Source organism: Chanodichthys erythropterus, chromosome 17, assembly GCF_024489055.1.
Source record: "Chanodichthys erythropterus isolate Z2021 chromosome 17, ASM2448905v1, whole genome shotgun sequence".
NCBI lineage: Eukaryota > Metazoa > Chordata > Actinopteri > Cypriniformes > Xenocyprididae > Chanodichthys > Chanodichthys erythropterus.
The window spans coordinates 9,946,059-9,967,007 of record NC_090237.1 but is presented as its reverse complement, the minus strand read 5'-3'; the positions used below and the strand labels follow the sequence as shown (position 1 = coordinate 9,967,007).

Sequence of the window (20,949 nt, the reverse complement as noted above, 5' to 3'; positions counted from 1 at the left end):
AGGGACAGATATGTGAAGGGACAAAAAGCTCTCAGATTTCACCAAAAAGATCTTCATTTGTGTTCCAAAGATGAGTGAAAGACTTACGGGTGTGGAACGACATGAGGATGAGTAATTAATGACAGAATTTTCATTTTTGGGTGACAGTTAAATACACTACAGTTAGAAACATTGGTGAAATATGTGTAAAACAGTCAATATTTGCTTTGTCAGAGGTTTGGGATTATAATTATACACTATAAATAAAAACAACAAAATGTGATTTTGGTTCAAATATGACTGGTCTGGTTGCATGGGTTAAGCACTTGTATTTATTAACCCATTAGGCAGGCAATAAACAAAACTCCCTTTCCTGGCTCTGAGCTGTGGTATGCAAAGTGTTAGCTAAATGGTGTTGACTCATGTAACACTTGTGGAAAATTACATGAATACAACATGAATTTAATACACATTTGAAGCCCAGAAAGCATGGCCCACCTGTCTAATCTTGGCAGTGTGTGAAACATGCTCACACTTTTGATGACATGGTGGGTGTAAACAGACACATTTATTGTTATTTGGTGTTGCAGTGCAAACACTACACACCTACTCACTGGATTGAAGAGGTACAGCTTCTGAAAGCGACAGAGAAAGAGCCATTGAAATGGAAATTAAAGTGAGGTAGACCGTGGCCTTCAAAATTCATCAGTCACAAAACATAACTCAATACTATTTTACAAAGCATCTGGTTCAACTGCATAGTTTCCAAAGGTGTATTGCAATAGGCTATTAATAACATGTAATGGATAATGTATAGTCACGCTGGTCATTATCACAAAATAAACCCCAACAGGGTGATCAAGACCTGCTGTGTATTAGATGCTATAGTGAAAATCAATACAATATCAGTACTGTGGCTGGTTGCATAAACTGCTTTTAGACTAGTAGTTAGTCATATCTTTTTTTTTACTTCTTCAAGACTTTTAATGACTTTAATGAAGTCACATAAAAAGATAGATTGGTCTTATTTGAATATGAAAGCTCAGACTGATTACCACTAACTAGTTGGTCAGACTAGTTTTTAAGACACATACAAAATTGCTTTGCAAATGACCTCTGAAGTGCTATCAAGTTGTTTTTGCTACAGTCATTACCTGAGACATAAGTAGTAATGTAATTAATAGTAAAAAATAGTAAGTAGTAATTGTAGCAATGTCATCCTGACACTACATGATTTTACCCGTGATTTTACACTCTCTGACGCTGACTGTTAATGGAGACAAATCGGTGCTCGTTCACATGAGTGATGATCGCTATGTGTCTTTTTTCAAAGACTCAATCTCAGAGAAGCACCGATGCATTGCAGATGACAACAAATATTTAGCAGGTTAAATATCTAGACCTATCTGCAATCCAAGTCCTGTAGTGTGAAATGTGTTTTGATTGGAAATGGCATACTGACAGACATTGTGCTCTGTGAAAAGAACAGCAATCTGATGACTTTTAAAGTCACAATGAAATCAAAATGGACAACTCTTTATGGAATATTACAGTGTTTATTAAAAACAATTTTATCTGTGCACAACATTATTATCTTTTTAAATCTATGTGCCCTCATAATCTTTATTCAAAAATAACTTCCTCGCCTTCTTGCAGCAACATCTCTTATGATGTTTACTGGCGTGAGGGCGGGAAAACCTGTCTTTCACATGCGATCAACCAATAGCAAACCACAACCATTCAATCAATTGCCCATGGAAAATATCAATTCCCACCCTACATTTTTTTTTCTTGTTAGTGAAGCCATTTGAATTTTTCTTGTTAGAGAAGCTGTGTCACAATAGGCAAGAAAAGATTATTGCTACTTCCGTTTCATGCCAGCTTTAAAGGTGCCGTAGAACGTCTTTTCAAAAGATATAATATAAGTCTAAGGCGTTCCCTGAATGTGTCTGTGAAGTTTCAGCTCAAAATACCCCATAGATTTTTTTTTTAATTCATTTATTTAACTGCCTATTTTGGGGCATCATTAACTATGCACAGATTCAGGCTGCGGCCCCTTTAAATCTCTCGCTCCCTGCCCTCCCGAGCTCTCGACTATAAGTGCAGTTATACAGTGCATAAACAAAGTTCACACAGCTAATATAACCCTCAAATGGATCTTTACAAAATGTTCATCATTCATGCTGCATGCATGCATCGATTCCTATGAGTATAGTATTTATTTGGATGTTTACATTTGATTCCGAATGAGTTTGAGGCAATATGCTCTGTGTCTAACAGGCTAATGCTACACTGTTGGAGAGATTTATAAAGAATGAAGTTGTGTTTATGAATTATACAGACTGCAAGTGTTTAAAATGAAAATAGTGACGGCTCTTGTCTCCACAAATACAGTAAGAAACGATGGTAACCACATTTAACAGTACATTAGCAACATGCTAACGAAACATTTAGAAAGACAATTTACAAATATCACTAAAAATATCATGATATCATGGATCATGTCAGTTATTATTGCTCCATCTGCCATTTTTCGCTGTTGTCCTTGCTTGCTTACCTAGTCTGATGATTCAGCTGTGCACATCCAGACGTTAACACTGGCTGCCCTTGTGTAACGCCTTGAACATGAGCTGGCATATGCAAATATTGGGGTCATACATATTAATGATCCCGACTGTTACGTAACAGTCGGTGTTATGTTGAGATTCGCCTGTTTTCCATAGTTCTTTTAAACAAATGAGATTTACATAAGAAGGAGGAAGCAATGGAGTTTGAAACTCAACATATGTCTTTTCCATGTATATACTGAACTCTTGTTATTCAACTATGCCGAAGTAAACTCAATTTTTTATTTTAGGGCACCTTTAAAGTTGTAGTGTAGGGGCTGCATGAGCAACGGTGACCACTGAATGCCGTGATTGACTAGTCAGAATCAAGTATTTCGATTAGCTATGTCAATGCATCTTTAAAATCTGCACCCACCAATATAGAAAATCATCAAAATCATTGTTAATCTTGATTCTCTTGAGTCCAGTTTTTTTCAATAAATCAATAGTTGATTCACGAAGTGGACTAATCCAGTTCTAGAGAGCAGCTCACTGACTCAAATTATTTGGTCATAACAATAAAAAGCTCACTGGAGGGGACTTTCAATGAATAATTTATGGATTGGATTGGACCACTTCTCTTTTTACTATTATTTCTATTAATAGTAGAACATCAGAACTTCTCCTTTTGCATTATGTTTGAAGCTTGAAGTGTTGTAGTGACCAGTCATAACAATTCCTATACCTTTACTGAACTATTCCTGTAAAATAAATACTTCCTGTAATAAAATCCATACATTCAGAAGAAGAAAGACTATTCTTTTCAACACTTTTGTGCTAACAAGGAAGCTATCCATTTGATTCTTGTGACGATATACAGTCTAGGTTACAAATCAAAATGAAGACATCAACACTTTCTCAGAGGTAATCTGCCTACCTTTCTTTCCCAGAAGACAGTGCCTGTTACAGAAAACCCTGGTTGCATCTGTTCAGTCTTATCATGGATGATAATGGATTGGGCAGTTTTTGTTAAGCATCAAATTTTGAACAGATTGTCAATATAGAAGGCTATGTTTGAGTATGCAGTCAGTGCAAACACATAGCCTCAGTGATCACGTTTGATCCCAATTTAATGACCAAAGAATCAAATTACACTCTCTGTTTCAGTCTTTACCACATAAAATAACTCTTAAACAAATGTAGCAAACAACAACAATCCAATCGATTCTTGGTGGACAAAACAGAGTCCTGCCCTACATTTTTTTTTTAAAATTAAAGAACATAGTAAACAAAATTACATAAAAACAGACACCAAAGTCAGCAACTCCAAAAAAAAGGATAAAAAAGTCAATTTTGATTGCTTGTTTGAGAAGCTATTTTATTTGGCTGTACATCATGGTAGAGAAGAAAAAAACTTCCATTTCATGACGACTTTAAAAGTTTAAAAGTAAAAATAAAACTAGACATGCAAGTATATTGACATATTTGTTATGGCATTTGACTAGAATGCAGAACTCATTCCTATTTGGCAGTCAAGGCATTTCAATCATTTAGGACAAGGCACACAAACAAGTTCTACTAAGATGATTGTGTGGCATCTTTTGTATGTTAAAATGATTTTCCATGAACTTGTCAAACCACAGCAACCATAATAGAGCTGATGAAAAAGGGGCAAGAGTTCATTATTATTTATAAAAGATGTTTCTTTTACTTTCTCTTTTGTAGAGGGACGCTCCTCCACCATACTACTCTGTGGCAGTGGACCCACAGACCCCTCCTATGACCTACGAGGAGGTGATTTATGGGGACAAATATGGGGTCACACAGAAAACTGTGCCATACTATGTTCCGAAGGATCTGGCTCAAGTACAGGTATCAGCCGTCATCGTCACACAGCGAGTTGTCCGTAAGTACAGTGACTCTGATTTGATGCTTCCCAGAAAAAAAGCTTTCTACGTAATATGCTCTTGCTAAATTAAGCTGAAATCAAAATTGAGAGGGCAATTCTTATGGAAGCTTGTTTCCGGCATGAGTTTACATCTTGCAATTCTGACTTTTTGTTTCAGAATTGTGTGATATAAAGTTGCAATTGCGTATTACAAAGTCAGAATTGCAAGATATAAACTTACAGCTGTGAGAAAAAAAAATTCAATTACCTTTTTTATTTTTTATTCAGTGGCAGAAACAAGTTTCCACAAATTCTAGCTGCAATGCTAGAGACTCATTTAAATGTAATAGCCTTTTAGCAAAATGTATTAACATTTTTTTTTTAATAAAAATTCAAGATTTTTTTTTTTTTTTTTTTTAATTTCTTAGGTGTGTAACCTTTTCCAACATGAACTAACATCTCTGGGTTACATATGTAACCCGGTTCTCTGAGAAGGTAGAACTGGGTCATGGTGTTAACCAAAATCTTATATGAGTAATTTTGTTTCATGATAAAGATATATATAACAATATATTTATTTTTGCTTTAAATAAGGTTTTTATTATGATATGAAAATTGTTATACCATTTAAATTTCATAATGCTGGTCACCAATTTTAAATTTCACAAAAAAATAATACTAGCCTAAGTTAAAAAAAAAAAAAAAATACAATTCATGCTTATTGAAGACAAGTAAGCAGTGATAAAATAAAAACAAAAACAAAAATTGCAATAGACCTACCTGAAAAAGTTCAAGTGCTAGAAATAAGAAATACAACATAAATTGTATAAAGTAATCAAATGTATAAAAACACTGCATAGTCACTGTGTAAATTAAATATAGGCCTACACATATTCGTATTAAGTGATTCAGTAAAGAGCAGTGAGAGACTTTATCTCTTTTGTAAGGCAAGGCAAGGCAATTTTATTTGTATAGCACAGTTCATACACAATGGTAATTCAATGTTCTTTACATAAAGAAGAATAATAAATATAGAACATAAGGAATAAAAATAACAGTAAATCATGATTAACATTAATGACACAGACGACAGCAGGTAAATTAGGCTGCTGTCACTTTAAGACCGAATGCACAGATCCAATATACTGATTCACATGCATTTTTTTCCCTCAACCGTATAAATGACTGTGTTTATGAGGATACTTGCAAAGACAGGCTTTTTGAAACGCAAGTACTTGAATTTATCTGTTCAAGCCCAATTGACCCTTCGCAAAGACCCCCCCCCTTAGTTACTGTTGCTTTGTCCGACAAGCCGTGGTGCTGTCACGCCACACGCAGTGAAAAATACATCGCGGGGAAAAGAGGACACTGACAACATGTCGACAGCTAGACAAGACAGAGCAGGTTACTTATGATATTAAACAAAGTCCCAGCTTTCAAACCGTGTAGTTTTTTAAGAAATTCAAACAATAAAAACCATTTTGAGGCTCTTTAATGTGTCGTGACCATGGTCGCGCCTCAGCTCAAGAGGCTCGTAAACCAATCATCTCTTACTACTAGTTCATGTATAGCATCAAATAAACATGAATGAACATGAGAATCAATGTTGTTTTAACGCGGATAGACGTCAATATACAAATTTTTTCAAGTTTAACTCCACCGAGGTTAATCTTCTAACTCCTGACTGCTTTGTCAGACAAAATGGCGGATTCGGCGTTCTGATTGGTTAGAACGCTTGTCAATCAAACTCCCTGCGAAGGGTCAATTAGGTGGCAAAAAGATCTCAGTTGAATACTCACGCGCTCTATGAGCAGCGGCATCATGTGAGCGTTCAGAATCCATCTCTCAGACAGCGCTCTCATATAATCCGAAATGAGTTCTCCTTTGCTATCGTGCAGCATTGAGTTCCCTCGAAAGGGAACGTTTCAGGGATACGTATGTATTATTATAAATGTATTATTGAATAAATTACCAGTCCTTCACTCGCCATTTATAGTGCTATATACTTTTGATAATAAATGTGGGATATTAATTTAGTTGGATTGCTGATTTGTTCTTGTTCCTTCAGCTCCTCCAAAAAGTCCGGAGTCTTGTGGACGGAGTGCCAAGTGTTGGGGTGGATGGATAGGTGTGCTGTTGCTGTTGGCTCTCATTGTAATGGCCATCTGGCTTGGAGGTAAGGGAAGGGATGTATCTGTAATGACAGAACACACCATTTATGCTTGCCTTGTACCTAAACCTCTCACCTCGATTTATCTCTTTACTGCTCTCTCACTTATGGGGATAGTGCATTATGGATCCAAGTCATATTCCGGCCATTATGAGAGCGATTGCAAGGGAAAAGATTGCGAGGAACAAGACAGCCACGAGAAGCATGACGACATGAAGGATTCTGACACCTGCTCCAACTCCTCTGTGCAATGTGACGGCATCCAAAACTGCCAACAGGCCAGCGATGAGACAAACTGCGGTGAGCACACGTTTTACAGCAAAGAGGCTGACTATCAGATGTAACTGATTCATGTAGGACAAAATATAAAGAGATTATTAGTTGAGTGTTTCGGATAATGCTTTGGTGAAAACTACAAGGTTGACACGTCTTGATAAGGGAACTAGATTTACAAGAAAACCACACTGGTCTGCAATAAAACATTTACAGTACACAGTAAGGCCTCTATTTATTGTGTTATGAAAAAAAAATGTTGTTAAAAACTTTACTACAAGTTGCACCGCAAACATCAAATATATATATATAAACCTCTTTAAAACAACACCTGATAAATTTTATCTACAAAACAAAACAGTTACATCTGATAAAACATTTTCTTTTCTTACCAGATTAGTGTTGTTTTTAAAGTTAGATTTATGCCAGTGCGGGGAAAGTAAAATTAAAGGGATAGTTTACCCCAAAATTAAAATTCTCTAATTTTCTCATGTTGTTCCTTCTTGTGCTGAACACAAAATAAGATATTTTGAAGAATGTTGGTAACCAAACAGTTTCTGGTCACCATTGACTTCCATAGTATTTTTACTATAATATGGTGGTCATTGGGGACCAGCAACTGTTTTGTTTACCAACATTCTTCAACAGAAGGAAGAACTTCATGCAGGTTTGGAACAACATGAGGGTAAATGATGACAGGATTTTTATTTTTGGGTGAACTAACCCTAACTAAATTAAGAAAGAGATGTTATTGTTCACGAAAACTAATTTTAGGTCATTAAAATAAAATAAAATGAAATATAAATATTAGATTGAAACCCTAAACTTAAAAAAAAAAAAAAGGAAGTTCCTTGGCAAATTTTCTCAAAAAAAAAAAAAAAAAAAACTAAAAAAACTAAAACTAAAACTAAAATTTTAATTAAATATGTATATACTGTACAGTCAAATCAAAATTTATTCTGACATCTTGAACATTTATTCATTAATACAGTTTATTCACTATAGTATAAAAAATGGTAATAAAATATGACAAGTTCTCAGAGTTAAACTCTGCCAGGTAATAAAATAATCTTAATTATGTCAGATAACACTTAAGCAAAACATGGTCAGGTCAAAGTCTCTGAATAATTTTTGGTTCCAAATGTTTATCAGTTTTACTGGTAGTCCACTGTATGAAGAATATTTGGGTATAATATGTCATAGTTTACTTTATTTTGCTATCCTCACTTACATAAATGTCCAGCACCCACTAGTAAAAATAAATAAAAAATATCAAAAATGTCTGAATAATTTTTGGTTTGACTGTATGACAAAAGTACATAACAAAATTACTAAAATTTTCACTAAAAATGAAAATAATAATAATAATAAAAACTTAAAATAAATGCTTATTCAGAATATTAATAAATATTGTATTAGTATATAATAATAATAAAATAACACTATTAAATATATATTAGTCTTAACAAGTCTTAATATCTTGCAATAAGTATATTAAAGTTGTTTTAATGAATTTCTTATACGTTTACTGTTAATGTCTTTGTTTAACATTCCTTTTCAATGTTCTCAGTGAGATTTGGTGAAGGTGGAGTGTTGCAGGTCAGAACTCGGGATGGTCCATTCCTTCCTGTGTGTTATCAGGGCATGGATAAGAGTTATGCTGACCAGATCTGTGAACAACTGGGCTTTAGAGGGTAAACATTCATCCATCACTAACAAGACTAAAATTAAGCATGTCGGTCCAAACCCATGTGACTTTCTTTCTTTAGTAGAACACAATATGAAATATTTTGAAGAATGTTCATGCAGCTCTTGGTCAGCAGTGACTAGGGTCCATCAAACTTCATAGAGCACCAAAAGCAACATAAAATAGTCCATATGACTTGTACATTTATCAAAATATTGTATTTTGTGTTCCATGATAAAAGAAAGTCATACAGGTTTGGAACAACATAATGGGTGAATAAATTATGACCTATTTTTAATTTTTGGGTAAACTTTCACCTTAAGTAAAATCTTAAGTGGTATATGTACCATTAATGCATCTAAACTCAATGGTCCAGATACAACCAAATATGAATCTTGTTCCAACAAGGACTATATTAATATAGCTGATGTTGTGTGTTTCTTTCCCTTAGGTCTTATGCATCAAGTTCAGTGGATAGCAAGACGTCCATAGCCCTTACTGTAGAACCTAGATCAGACAAACTTATACAGGGTCTGGTCAATGTCAGGTAAGACCAGATCAAATCAAAAGCAGATTGTAGAACAGCATCCCAGCTAACAAAAATATGTTCTAAAAACATTTTTCTAATGTTCAAAACATCCTTTTTTTTTTAATTATTGGTTATAGGAATGTTTAAGAGAACGTTGTAAAATTCTTCAAACATGGGAACATTACTTCTTAATGTTCTCGAAACTTTCTGAAACGAGTAGTAACATTTAAAAATGTTAGTTGAACATAACTAAAATGCTAAAAAAGTTCCATGAACGATGCATACATAATGTTTTTGTGCTACAGTTTTGAGAACTTTATTAAAGACTAAATAACTGAACAAAAGTCCAGAATATTTTTCAGTCACGCATCTGGCACATAGTATTTAGATCACTTCTTGAGAGATCAAATTCAGTATACAGATAACTGATGATGAATACTTTATTCAGGCAAGCAGATGAGCCCAGAACGCATTCATGTGTTCAACGCATGAACACAACACGTTAAACAGTTAAACGTGTTCTTGGTTTTCTCTGAAATAAATGCTTAAGAAACTGGGTGTTGCGTTTATATTCTGGGTTCATCTGCTTGCTTGTACATGGTATGTATAATCAATAAGGTGTACATTGAATTTGGTCTTTTAAAGGGTTAGTTCACCCAAAAATGAAAATTCTGTCATTAATTACTCACCCTCTTGTCGTTCCACTCCCATAAGACCTTCGTCCATTTTCGGAACACAAATTATGATATTTAGAATAAAAATCAAGTGATTTCAGTAAACGAGGCTTTGTTACATCATAAGTGTTTCGAAATTTCACGAGTTTGATACGTGCTCTGAACCACTGATTTGAAGCAAAAGATGCGTAAAGCTTCGAAGCTTCATGAAGCAGTGTTTTGAAATCGCCCATCACTAGATATTGTTTAATAAAGTCGTTTTTTCGGTGCACAAAAAGTATTTTTGCCGTTTCATAACATTAAGGTTGAATCACTGTAGTCACATGAACTGTTTTAAATATGTCTTTCCTCTTTAGTCGCTTTCTGGGCATCTGAAAGTGTTAATTATCTTGCTGGCAATGAAGGCCTCACTGAGCCAACGGATTTCATCAAAAATATCTTAATTTGTGTTGATCGAAGGTCTTACGGGTGTAGAATGACATGAGGGTGAGTAATTATTGACATAATTTTCATTTTTTAATATCACTTTAATATCACTGTCTTACAATATTAGTACTTATCACAAACCTGGTAAAAAATAACTGTCGGGCAATGAAGGAAAGCCTTTTTTCACCCTCCAAGTGGGCGTTCCTATAAGGATGTGACGTCATATAAAACTATAAATTAACATTACTGGAATAATGTTTGTTCATAAATTTGCGAGAACCTTTCCAGAATGTTCTCAAAAGATCTGAGAATATTCCCTGTTAGCTGGGATAGGACCTTTTGTGTTGTCAGGGTAATAATTCCCTCGATAGTACATATAGTAATGTCTGTCTTTCACCATTTTTATTTGTTTAGCACTGGCTGCTTGAACGAGAAAACAGTCTCACTTCAATGCACAGGTAAACCTTCAATTATTGTTCACTCCATTTGTTAATAAGTGACATTGTTTGGATAATGAGTAAATTGATCATTCTTCTCACACTGAACTGTGGAATTAATTGTTTTTTTGTTTTTGTTTTTCTTTCAGACTGTGGCAAGCAGCAAAGCGCCTCCAGGATCATAGGGGGCACCGCCTCTCAGCTTGGCCAGTGGCCTTGGCAGGTTAGCCTGCATTTCAATGGAGGCCATGTTTGTGGTGGATCACTCATCTCTCCGGACTTTGTTGTGTCAGCTGCCCATTGCTTCCAAAGGTTGGTTATTAGGCAGGGATTGGCAAACTAGAAAGTTAGAGGCAATTAAATATTATTCTCCTTTTCTGTATAATACACACACAAGATTTACATTTATTAAATAAATTAAAAATGAACCTACATTATAAAACTGACCCTAGATCAGTTAAAAGGCCATTCACACCAAGAACGATAACTATAGACCGATTTGGAGCAGACGTCACAGTTGCGTCACTTTCAGCTGTGCAATAGCGGTAACAAGTTGAGAAAAATGGGCAAAATCCACAGAATAGGAAAAAAAAATGTTTTGTTGTGCCTTTGGATGTCAGAATCGGAATTTAAAAAAAACAAAACATTTTTATACAACCCGAATTCCAGAAATGTGGGACGTTTTTTAAATTGGAATAAAATGAAAACTAAAAGACTTTCAAATCACATGAGCCAATATTTTATTCAAAATAGAACATAGATAAAATAACAAATGTTTTAACTTGAAATTTTACAATTTTATGCACAAAATGCAAATTTGATGCCTGCTACAGGTCTCAAAATAGTTGGGAGGGGGGCATGTTTACCATGGTTAAGCATCTCCTACACCAGGACACGGCGCCCGTGATTTCCAACAAGAATGTCAAATTTGGACTCGTCTGACTATAGAACACTTTTTCACTTTGGACCATGTTTACATATGGCTTCCTTTTTGCATGATAGAGCTCTAGTTGGCATCTGCAGATGGCACGGCGGATCGTGTTTACCGACAGTGGTTTCTGGAAGTATTCCTGGGCTCATTTAGTAATGTCATTGAAACAATCATGCCAGTGAGCGATGCAGTGTCATCTGAGGGCCCGAAAACCACAAGCATCCAATAAAGGTCTTCGGACTTGTCCCTTACGCACAGAGATTTCTCCAGTTTCTCTGAATCTTTTGATGATGTTATGCACTGTAGACAATGAGATTTGCAAAGCCTTTGCAATTTGACATTGAGTAACAAGTATTCCACAATCTTTTTACACACTCTTTCACTGATTGGAGAGCCTCTGCCCATCTTTACTTCTGAGAGACTCTGCCTCTCTAAGACATCACTTTTATAGGTTGTAGAATACCGTCGTTGAAGATGCCCTTTGAAGCTAAATGCAGACATTTATGTTGCAAGTCATAGACTGGACTGATGAAACCTGCAATGATTAGGCTACTATTAAACCATGAATTTGATTTAAACAGTGAGTCTATATAAAATTCACATATGCAGTTCATAGGGGACATACATACATAGCAGTTACAGCATGAAATAATAAATCTATAACATTTTACTTAGATAACTTTTAAACATAGCCTATAACATTTTTATCTCCAATTCTGACTTTTTTCTTGCATTTTCTTGTTTATATCTCCAGTTCGGACTTTATAACTCGTAATTGTGAGTTTGTCAAAATTCTGAGAAAAAAAGACAGAATAACGAGTATATCTCACAATTCTGTTTTTCCTTCTAAGAGATGTGAAATATAAACTCAGATTTACAAGAAAAAAAAGTCAATTGTGAGATATAAAATCAAAATTAACCTTTTTTATTATTTTATTCCGTGGCTTCCATAGACTGCTACATTAGAACTGTCATTTTCTGCCACCAGGTAGGCTCCGCCAACAAAAAACGTCATTGCAGTTTGCAAACACAAAATATGTCTATAAAGTGTTTATAAATCTGTCTATAAAGTGGTATAATGGTGGACGATATTATTCTGCTTATTCTAAACACGTGCTGCAGTTTTGTCATCTGCTGCTTCCCGAATAGCTGTCATTGTTTTTATCATTCATCAGCTGGAAAAAAATAATTCTGAAAGTGATTCCAACGATATTGTTTCTCTGTGCCGTTATCGATATTTAGATATATTTATTACACCTTTATTGTTATCATTATAATTATCATGCATGGTGTGAATGGATGGCCTTTAGTCACTCAATCATGGTTCACCAAATCAATACCATCTAGTGACAAACCCTCCAAGGGAAAGAACAGTATGACATAACAAAGCCTCACTGGCTGAAATCATGCGAGTTTGATACAAGTTTCGAACCACTGATTCAAAAAACGTTTCAAAGCTAATTGCAATGTTGCTAATGCTAATTTTCTACCAGTTAAGCTACAGGAACTAACAAGCAAATGATTATTATTTATAGCTGCTTTGAGTTTTAACGAGTGTTCAGACATTCTTTTAATCGATTTATGTGATTACAACATTGATGAAACGTGTGAACGTGATATTCATTTTGTCTTGATCACAGCTCAATGGCGAATTCTGGAAATTGGCGTGTTTATTTTGGAACTATTTCCCAGAATACCCTTAAGATCCCCTACTATGTGAAGAAGATCATGGTGAATGAGAAGTACAGCAGTGTCAGCAATGATTTTGACGTCGCCTTACTGAAACTCGCCACTCCTGTGACTTTCTCCAGTGAGTTGGATTCACATAATGGAGTAGTTAACACAAACATTAAAATGTTTGCACTGCTTTTTCTACATACAGTGAAACCATTTAGTTAAAGAACCTTAAAGAACCATAAATATAGTCTCTATGACTCATGCTTTGTATTGTGAATATTCTACAATAGCTTGACATTCTCTTTCACATACAGATACTATACAGCCAGTTTGCCTTCCTACATTTGACCAGACTTTTCCTGATGGATTAGTGTGCCGGACATCTGGCTTTGGCACAACACAACAGGGAGCAGGTACAGAGAGAGAAAAATGAGAATGAACGAAAATGGTAGAAGGAAAGAAATATTAGTATTTGCTTTTGAAATACATTTATTTTGTGCTTAGTATACTACAAATACATTTACACATTTATGTGCTTAATACAAATACCCTGCAACTGTATGTTGGTATACTTAACTGGTATACTTAAAGTCTGCTAAATTGGAACAGCTAATTTTGTACTAAATGTACTTTAGTTATCCAGAAATAGTGCTGACTTCCAACTAAAGATATACTTAATAAAGGATTAGTTCACTTTCAAATGATAATTAACAAAAGTTTAGCCATAAAAAAAAAAAAAAAAAATCCATATTTAACAAGTTATGAAGTAAAATATCTAGCTTCCACCAGACCACCTTCCGTATTCAAATTACAGAAAAAACTGAACTGGCATTGCGTCAATTCTAGGGTTGTAGCGATATACCGGTATGACGATATATCAAGGTATGAACACGTACGATTATCATATCGTGTACATTTGCTTATTTATGGTGTTGTAAAAAAATAAATAAGACGCAGAATTTCACTTGCGCATAGACAACAACTTTCTACTTCACTACACTCTAAACTTGCTCCACACATACAGCAGACAATGTCAGAGACAGAAGTTGCTATCTCTAATCTCTATGCCCCGTTGAAAAATAAGTTACAATTTGCATTATGGGAATACTTTAGATATAGAAAAACAAACGCGGGGCTGTCCTCGAGTGTAGATATCCAAAAACAATGTGGGCGCAAAGTAGGCCTACCTGCAAAAGGAGGAAACTGTTCACCTATATTCGAGAACACCATCCGTGTAGATGCAGGTATGTTCCGTTTATAACTTAGGTCGTATGATGTGCGTGATGGAGAGGGAATCCCGGAATCCAGTCATGAAAATGAAATGTACAGTATAACGCAGCGATGTCAGGTAAAAACGCGCAATTTGTTGGACTGATGAATAAAACAAAAGCAGAGCTGTACAATAAATAAAATCGTGACATGGTCTAGGCGGGGTCTGTGAATATTAAGGCGCAAAAAGACGGCTGTATAAATCTGTTTGTTTTGCGTGCCAGTCTGTGTGAATGAGCTGCGCCGTTTCCTGTACTACATACTCAAGTATGTGCGACGCTCTTATTGTTTTTTCAGTGTTTGCCGTCTCGTTATCAGAGGACATGAACACAAACATATCCAAGGTTGCTCTGAGATAGCGCTTAATGAGCATTTCATCATTTTATTTGAGAAAAACCATTGTCAAATACACTGGCGTAGGAACCGGGGGGGACGGGGGGGACGTGTCCCCCTCAATATTGGAAAATGCTGCATGTGTCCCACCCAAAAATTAGCCTATACACCGCAGGAACAAAAACTGTACATTTTGAACTTTTATTTTGAATACGCGACGAAGAAGATATTCGGTTTTGTCAGTCAAACCCAGAGTGATTTCATTCATGTTTGAATAATCACCATTCGCCAATCACCAGCTTCATATTCTTCACTTTTCGCCTATAGTCGGACTCGGAGCATCTGATTGGTAGAGAGAAGTCAACATTACACTACGAACATTCAAATACGTTATTGGTGCGCACCAGCTTTGAACGACTCGACTTTGTATGAGGTAAATTAGTCTCAGTCAAGCGGTTTAAATTAACAAGCTTTTTAAAACTGAATTATGGATACGAGGCATGACATTATAAACTTTTTAATAGAAAAGTAAAATGTTATTGATATAGATAATAATGATAGTTCTAGTTCCAAGTGCCTATATCCAAAGCCGTATGTGACTGTTGTGTTTTTGTATTTTTTTGGGGTTACAAATCAAATATTTGCCTTGTAAAGTGCCCCTTTCCTTTCTGCCCGCAATTGCAGGGGGGCTTGTACACTTTTATGTTTCCCAAATTCAATATTTGTGTAATAATAAATAGATAAATTAAACAGATGAACAGATGATAAACAGATGATTTTGTTTATTTATTTTGCTGTTATTTCATATATGTCGTACCACGTGACGTCACCATACTGTATGTTACTATTATGGTGGCGAGATGGACGTTGATTCATAATGGCCAAAATGTCCCCCCCAATGTCAAAGTGGTTCCTACGCCCCTGGTCAAATACACTGAAACTCAAAACTCTTCACTACATCCTGTCAAAATAAAAGACCGCTTTTTAACTCGAAGAAATTGACTGAAATTTATTATGATTGTTAAATCGAATGTACTTCTCAAAATAATAATAAAAAAAGTTAATTTAATTTTCATCGTTTTGATAATATTTGTATTAAAAAATAAAAGCCAGAAGAATTAGTCAAGGCAGAATTTCTTAATTTTAATTATTAATATAAGTTGTTCATGTTCTAATCCATAATCATTTATTTATTTATTTTTTGTTTATTGAAATCTGAATAGAGAAAACAAACATTTTAATTAACTTATTGTTCATTTTAATTGATGATATATAAATAAAAATAGTTTGTTTAATACCGTATACTGTGATACTGTGAAACCGTGATATTTACTCAGACGGTTATCATACCGTGGAAATATCATACCGTTACAACCCTAGTCAATTCCATAAGTTGAATAGGGAAGGCGTAGGACGTACAGCATAAGCATTTTGAAGAATGCTGAGGGAAGCTAGATATTTTACATCATAACTTGTTAAATATGGATATATTTTTTTACATAAATGCATTGCTTCACTTCAAAAGGCCTTTATTAACTCTCCAGAGCCGTGTGGAATATGTTTATGATGGATAGATGTGGATGGAGACACTTTCTTCAGCTCATACTCGTTTGGTAATGCACACTGCCATGATAAAGCTTGGATGCCTCAGGATATTTATTAATATTTCTACGATTGTGTTCGTAAGAAAGAAGAAAGTCATATACACCTAGGATGGCTTGAGGATGAGTAAAGCTTGGGCTAATTTTCATTTCAAAGTGAACTAATACTTTAGGTATTTTTGATTGTGCTAACGTTCAACTATTGCAAGTATACTTTAGGTACACTTTAAATATCTTGCATTTAAAGACTGATATTATACAGTGATCATAATATCCTGATATTAAAACACATTTTAGGCTTATTATTAAGAAATGTGCATTGTGAAATAAAGTACTCCAAATAAATTTTAATTGTAATATTTATATCAGTAAGTCTTAAGTGAAATGTCTGTGGTAATGGATTTGAAGTATACTTAGTATGAAATACCTGTATTTTAAATAGATTTTGGTATAGTTTGTTTTTTTTTTTTGTTTTGTTTTTTTACTAGGGATGGGACAAAGAGTAACAACATGTATTATTAATAGCCAATATATCAGCCAATAATCGGCATCAGCCGATAGTTTAAAAATAGCCAATAGTCAGGACTGATATATCCTGTCAATCAAAAGAGGACAGGAAAATGCACAACATTTGGGCTTTGTGTAAAGAAAATGCTAAGAAACCAGTTTGATGTTCAATATTAATAGTAATTATATGAATTAATACCATTCGAAAAGTTAAGAAATATTAATTTAATGTTGATATTGATTTGTTTCTAACTGATACCAGTTACTCTGAAACAAGTTGATGAAATTATCGTTATTGGTATTGTCAGATGTCACTCTGAATAATTGGCTATCAGTATTGGTGGAGAAATTTAGTATCAGTGCATCTCTAATTATTAATTATTTACAAAAAAGGACAATGTTATAGAGGAGGTAAACATTCAGCATTTAGTGGATGAATCTCACAAATCTGGTCAAAAGAGAGAGAGAGAGTTAAATAAGACATTGCATTTTGCATTAAATAAATTAAACAAAAAAGTCTCAACACAAAAAAATATGATGTATTATTTAAGTTGTAAAGTTCTGTATGTATACAACATGATTTTGTGTTTATTGTGTTGCCTTCAATTAATGCTGATTTTGTTATAAAACTTAAATATTTTAATTTAAATTACAACAATCATCATTGAGAATAAAGAGAATTACTAAATAATAATTATGAAAAGATTAATACTTTTTAAAATAATAATCATAAATAATATTTATTTTATTTATTTATTTATGTATTAGGTGAAATGTAACCTATCCAAACTATTTACGATATTCCGATTTGAGCTTTGCCATTTGTCCACGTCGCAGCACACAGCACGTCACAGTGTGTGTTGTCTTCTTTTAATCTTTTTAGCCGACGTGGACCTTTGACTGTGAGTGTTTCCTTTATTCCACAGACCATGGCTCTACAATCCTCATGGATGTGGCAGTGAATGTCATTGACGCACGAGTGTGTAACAGCAGTCAGGTGTACCGTGGGGCCATCACAAAGAATATGATGTGTGCCGGCGATATGAATGGAGGCCGGGACTCCTGTCAGGTAAATCTACCATTGTGTCTATAATGCTAGACCACCGAGTAATCTCAGGCAACTATATTATTCACTGGCCAAGTCTCGCCCTGTGTTTCTTTGTCTCATGACATTGATTTATTCTGGTGTTTAGGAAAATGCTGTATGTTGCTATTCACAGTGGTGTAAATATGTTTTATTCAACCAAACATTTATGCAAACATGATGGCATTTGCTTTAGGAACTACTTTATATAAAAATTATAATATAGGTCTTTGACAAACTAAATGCAATCTTTTCTTATTTTATCTTATTTCTTAGAATATGTGGAGCAACCAAAAAAATCATGTGGTGCAACTAAAATACATAAGAAAGAAAAAAAAAACATAAAATGGGAATTTTATCATCAGAAGGATCCCTGCTGACTGTCAATGTCAATAAAGTTTTTTAAAACATCAGATAATTTGACCTTTTTATAAGAATGTTTCAAAATGTCATGTGGTGCGACTATTTATGAAATAATTTATTTGTAAAAAAAAAAGAAAAAAAGATTAATTTAGATTAGTGCTGTCAATCGATTATTTTTTTCCAAATTAATCAAGTTTTTTCTGTAAGTAATTGCCATTAATTGGACCTAACATTGAGAAAAAAAAACAAAACGCATTTTTATTACATATTTTAACACTCTGAGGTCTGAAAACGCGCCGGCGCGTTTTGCAGGTTTTTTTTCACATTGCAGAAAAACAGACTTAAAATACTCCGTCAAAAAAAAGCACAAATGTCAGGGCATGTCAAAACTTCTCCAAGCCCCAAATCAGCCTCAGACTCCATAGGGTTAATATATTTACTTAATGGCATTGTTTTTCTAATTACTATGAATGAAGGCCATTATCGCCAATACCAATACTGCTACCGATGTCTCTATTAAATTTATGTTTTCTAAAAAAAAAATATATATATATTTATTTATTTGTTATCTGAAATTGGTTGATTTTAATGTGTTTTAATGCATTATACTTTCTAAAAGTGTGTTTAATGAATAGATCAGTATTATAATGTATTATAACTGTAGTTACAATTATTCACAAAACCATACAATGCACTATAAGGTGCATAATTAAAGCATTAAACATATTTTTATAATGCATTATATGTAAATCTTTTAAGTGAAGTGTTACTGTTGTTTGTTCACAATGATCTGAAGTTGCGTTCTCTTCATCTCTGTCCTTGTCGTTGGTCTCAGGGGGACAGTGGAGGTCCACTGGAGTGCAAGGACGATAATGAACGCTGGTATCTAGCTGGAATTACAAGTTGGGGAGCAGGTTGTGGACAGAGACAAAAACCAGGAGTATATAGCAGAGTGACCAGCCTTCTGCCCTGGATCTACAGCAAGATGCAGGTAAGCTGGACAACATGAGTCCATGTAGTTCATAATATTGTTCCTTTAAGGCCTATAGGTACCATATACTCAGTGCTTTCTCCTAACATGTCTATATATTGTGTCATCTTAAATACTAGCAAGAGAAGCCCTGATGCCTTTCTTCTATATGGTGTGTCCATTCCTGAGAATTTGAACAACGACAATGGACACAGGCCAAAAGATGAAGGACAGAGTAATGCACTTTGACATGGGACAATGTTGCAATATTGTAGCCTCAATTGAACAAAGAAAAACACTATTGATTCCATGTTCCCCTACAAGAAACTAATAATACAACTCAACCTGGGAAAGCAGAGCTGCAGGTGTTGAGACCCATGCAGTGCTTGTTGCCATGCTTTCCTCATTCTTTTCTTTGCATTTACACTGTAAGTTCACAGCACACTGCTGAATCTGAGCCTTTGTTGCCTCTTTAACTCTGTATCCTTGCACTGATTCTACAGAAATATTGGGAGTGTTCTGCAAATATATATTTATTAACCAAAAGGGTGTTAATTTTGTTTGAAAATCAGTCTATGATCTAAGATAAAATGAGATTGTTTTAGCCTGTGTGAAGGGTACATCCTTTTTCTCTATGATTCATATTGTTTCTTTATAAATCATGCCAAAAGCATATACAGTTAGAGCTTTATTCTTCAAGCGTGACACAGTTAAAAGAGTGCTGTGAGGTCTAAGCAGATCAACATTTAAGGATAGTTTATGGATGTCATCATTTACTCACCCTCATGTTGTTCCAAACCTGTATGAGTTTCTTTCTTCTGTTGAACGCAAAAAGAATGTTGGGAATCAAACAGTTGGCCATTGACTTCCATAGTAGGAAAAATAAAATATATGGAAGTCTGCTGTCAACTGTTTGTTTACCAACATTTCTTGTGTGTTTAACAGAAGAAAGAAATTCATAGGCTTTTGGAACAACTTGGGTAAATAATGACAGAATTTTCATTTTTGGGTGAACTATCCCTTTAACATTTGCCAACCATTTTAGGATATGCTAAATGACTTACAGAGTAACATCAAGTGTAGCAATTAAACTAAACTTTTTTTGTCAAATTTAGCTGTTTTGAATTGAAACTATAACATTTAAGTGATTCATAATTCAAGAAAAGTCTTGTCTAGATTCATAATTCGAGACAGGAAACCTTACCATGGTTTTCAGCACATTAAGCATAAGATTACAAGTGAATGTGTGTACATTATGAATGGATTTAATGAACCCTTGAAATACCTTTTTTCAATACCTTTTTTTGTAGCCAAGATGTGTCTAACTTTCAAAAATAAATCCACTTTGAGAGGACAATGTTACTGCAGAATCAATTTTCTTCCTGATGTTTCTCCTAAAACACCTTAAAAAAACAATTGTTAATATACTGTATACAGTATTTACAAAAAATGAATGTGGATAGCAAAACTAAGATGTTTTGGTCTTGAAAGAATTTAATGATAATGTTTGCGTTCATACACTGTTAAAAATAATGATTCCAAAATGGAGTTTTCATAGCAATGCCGTAGAAGAACCATTTTGGGTTCCACAGAACCATTCACTGT

At 34.4% G+C, this 20,949-nt stretch overlaps 1 protein-coding gene across 2 annotated transcripts in view; it reads left to right on the top strand.

Annotated features, from left to right (window-relative positions):
• tmprss13a (transmembrane serine protease 13a) overlaps positions 1-20,839 on the top strand; it is a 28,428-nt gene extending 7,589 nt beyond the window's left edge. For both annotated transcript variants that reach the window (XM_067365621.1, XM_067365620.1), the window contains exons 2-13: positions 4,251-4,431; positions 6,482-6,589; positions 6,701-6,883; positions 8,427-8,550; positions 8,995-9,090; positions 10,587-10,630; positions 10,759-10,921; positions 13,181-13,350; positions 13,532-13,630; positions 17,854-17,996; positions 19,210-19,365; positions 19,485-20,839. In XM_067365621.1, the coding sequence (XP_067221722.1) occupies positions 4,305-4,431; positions 6,482-6,589; positions 6,701-6,883; positions 8,427-8,550; positions 8,995-9,090; positions 10,587-10,630; positions 10,759-10,921; positions 13,181-13,350; positions 13,532-13,630; positions 17,854-17,996; positions 19,210-19,365; positions 19,485-19,499 (1,428 nt within the window). In that variant the 5' untranslated portion in view covers positions 4,251-4,304 and the 3' untranslated portion in view covers positions 19,500-20,839. The remainder of the gene's footprint in view (positions 1-4,250; positions 4,432-6,481; positions 6,590-6,700; positions 6,884-8,426; positions 8,551-8,994; positions 9,091-10,586; positions 10,631-10,758; positions 10,922-13,180; positions 13,351-13,531; positions 13,631-17,853; positions 17,997-19,209; positions 19,366-19,484) is intronic.
• The last annotated feature ends 110 nt before the right edge of the window (positions 20,840-20,949 follow it).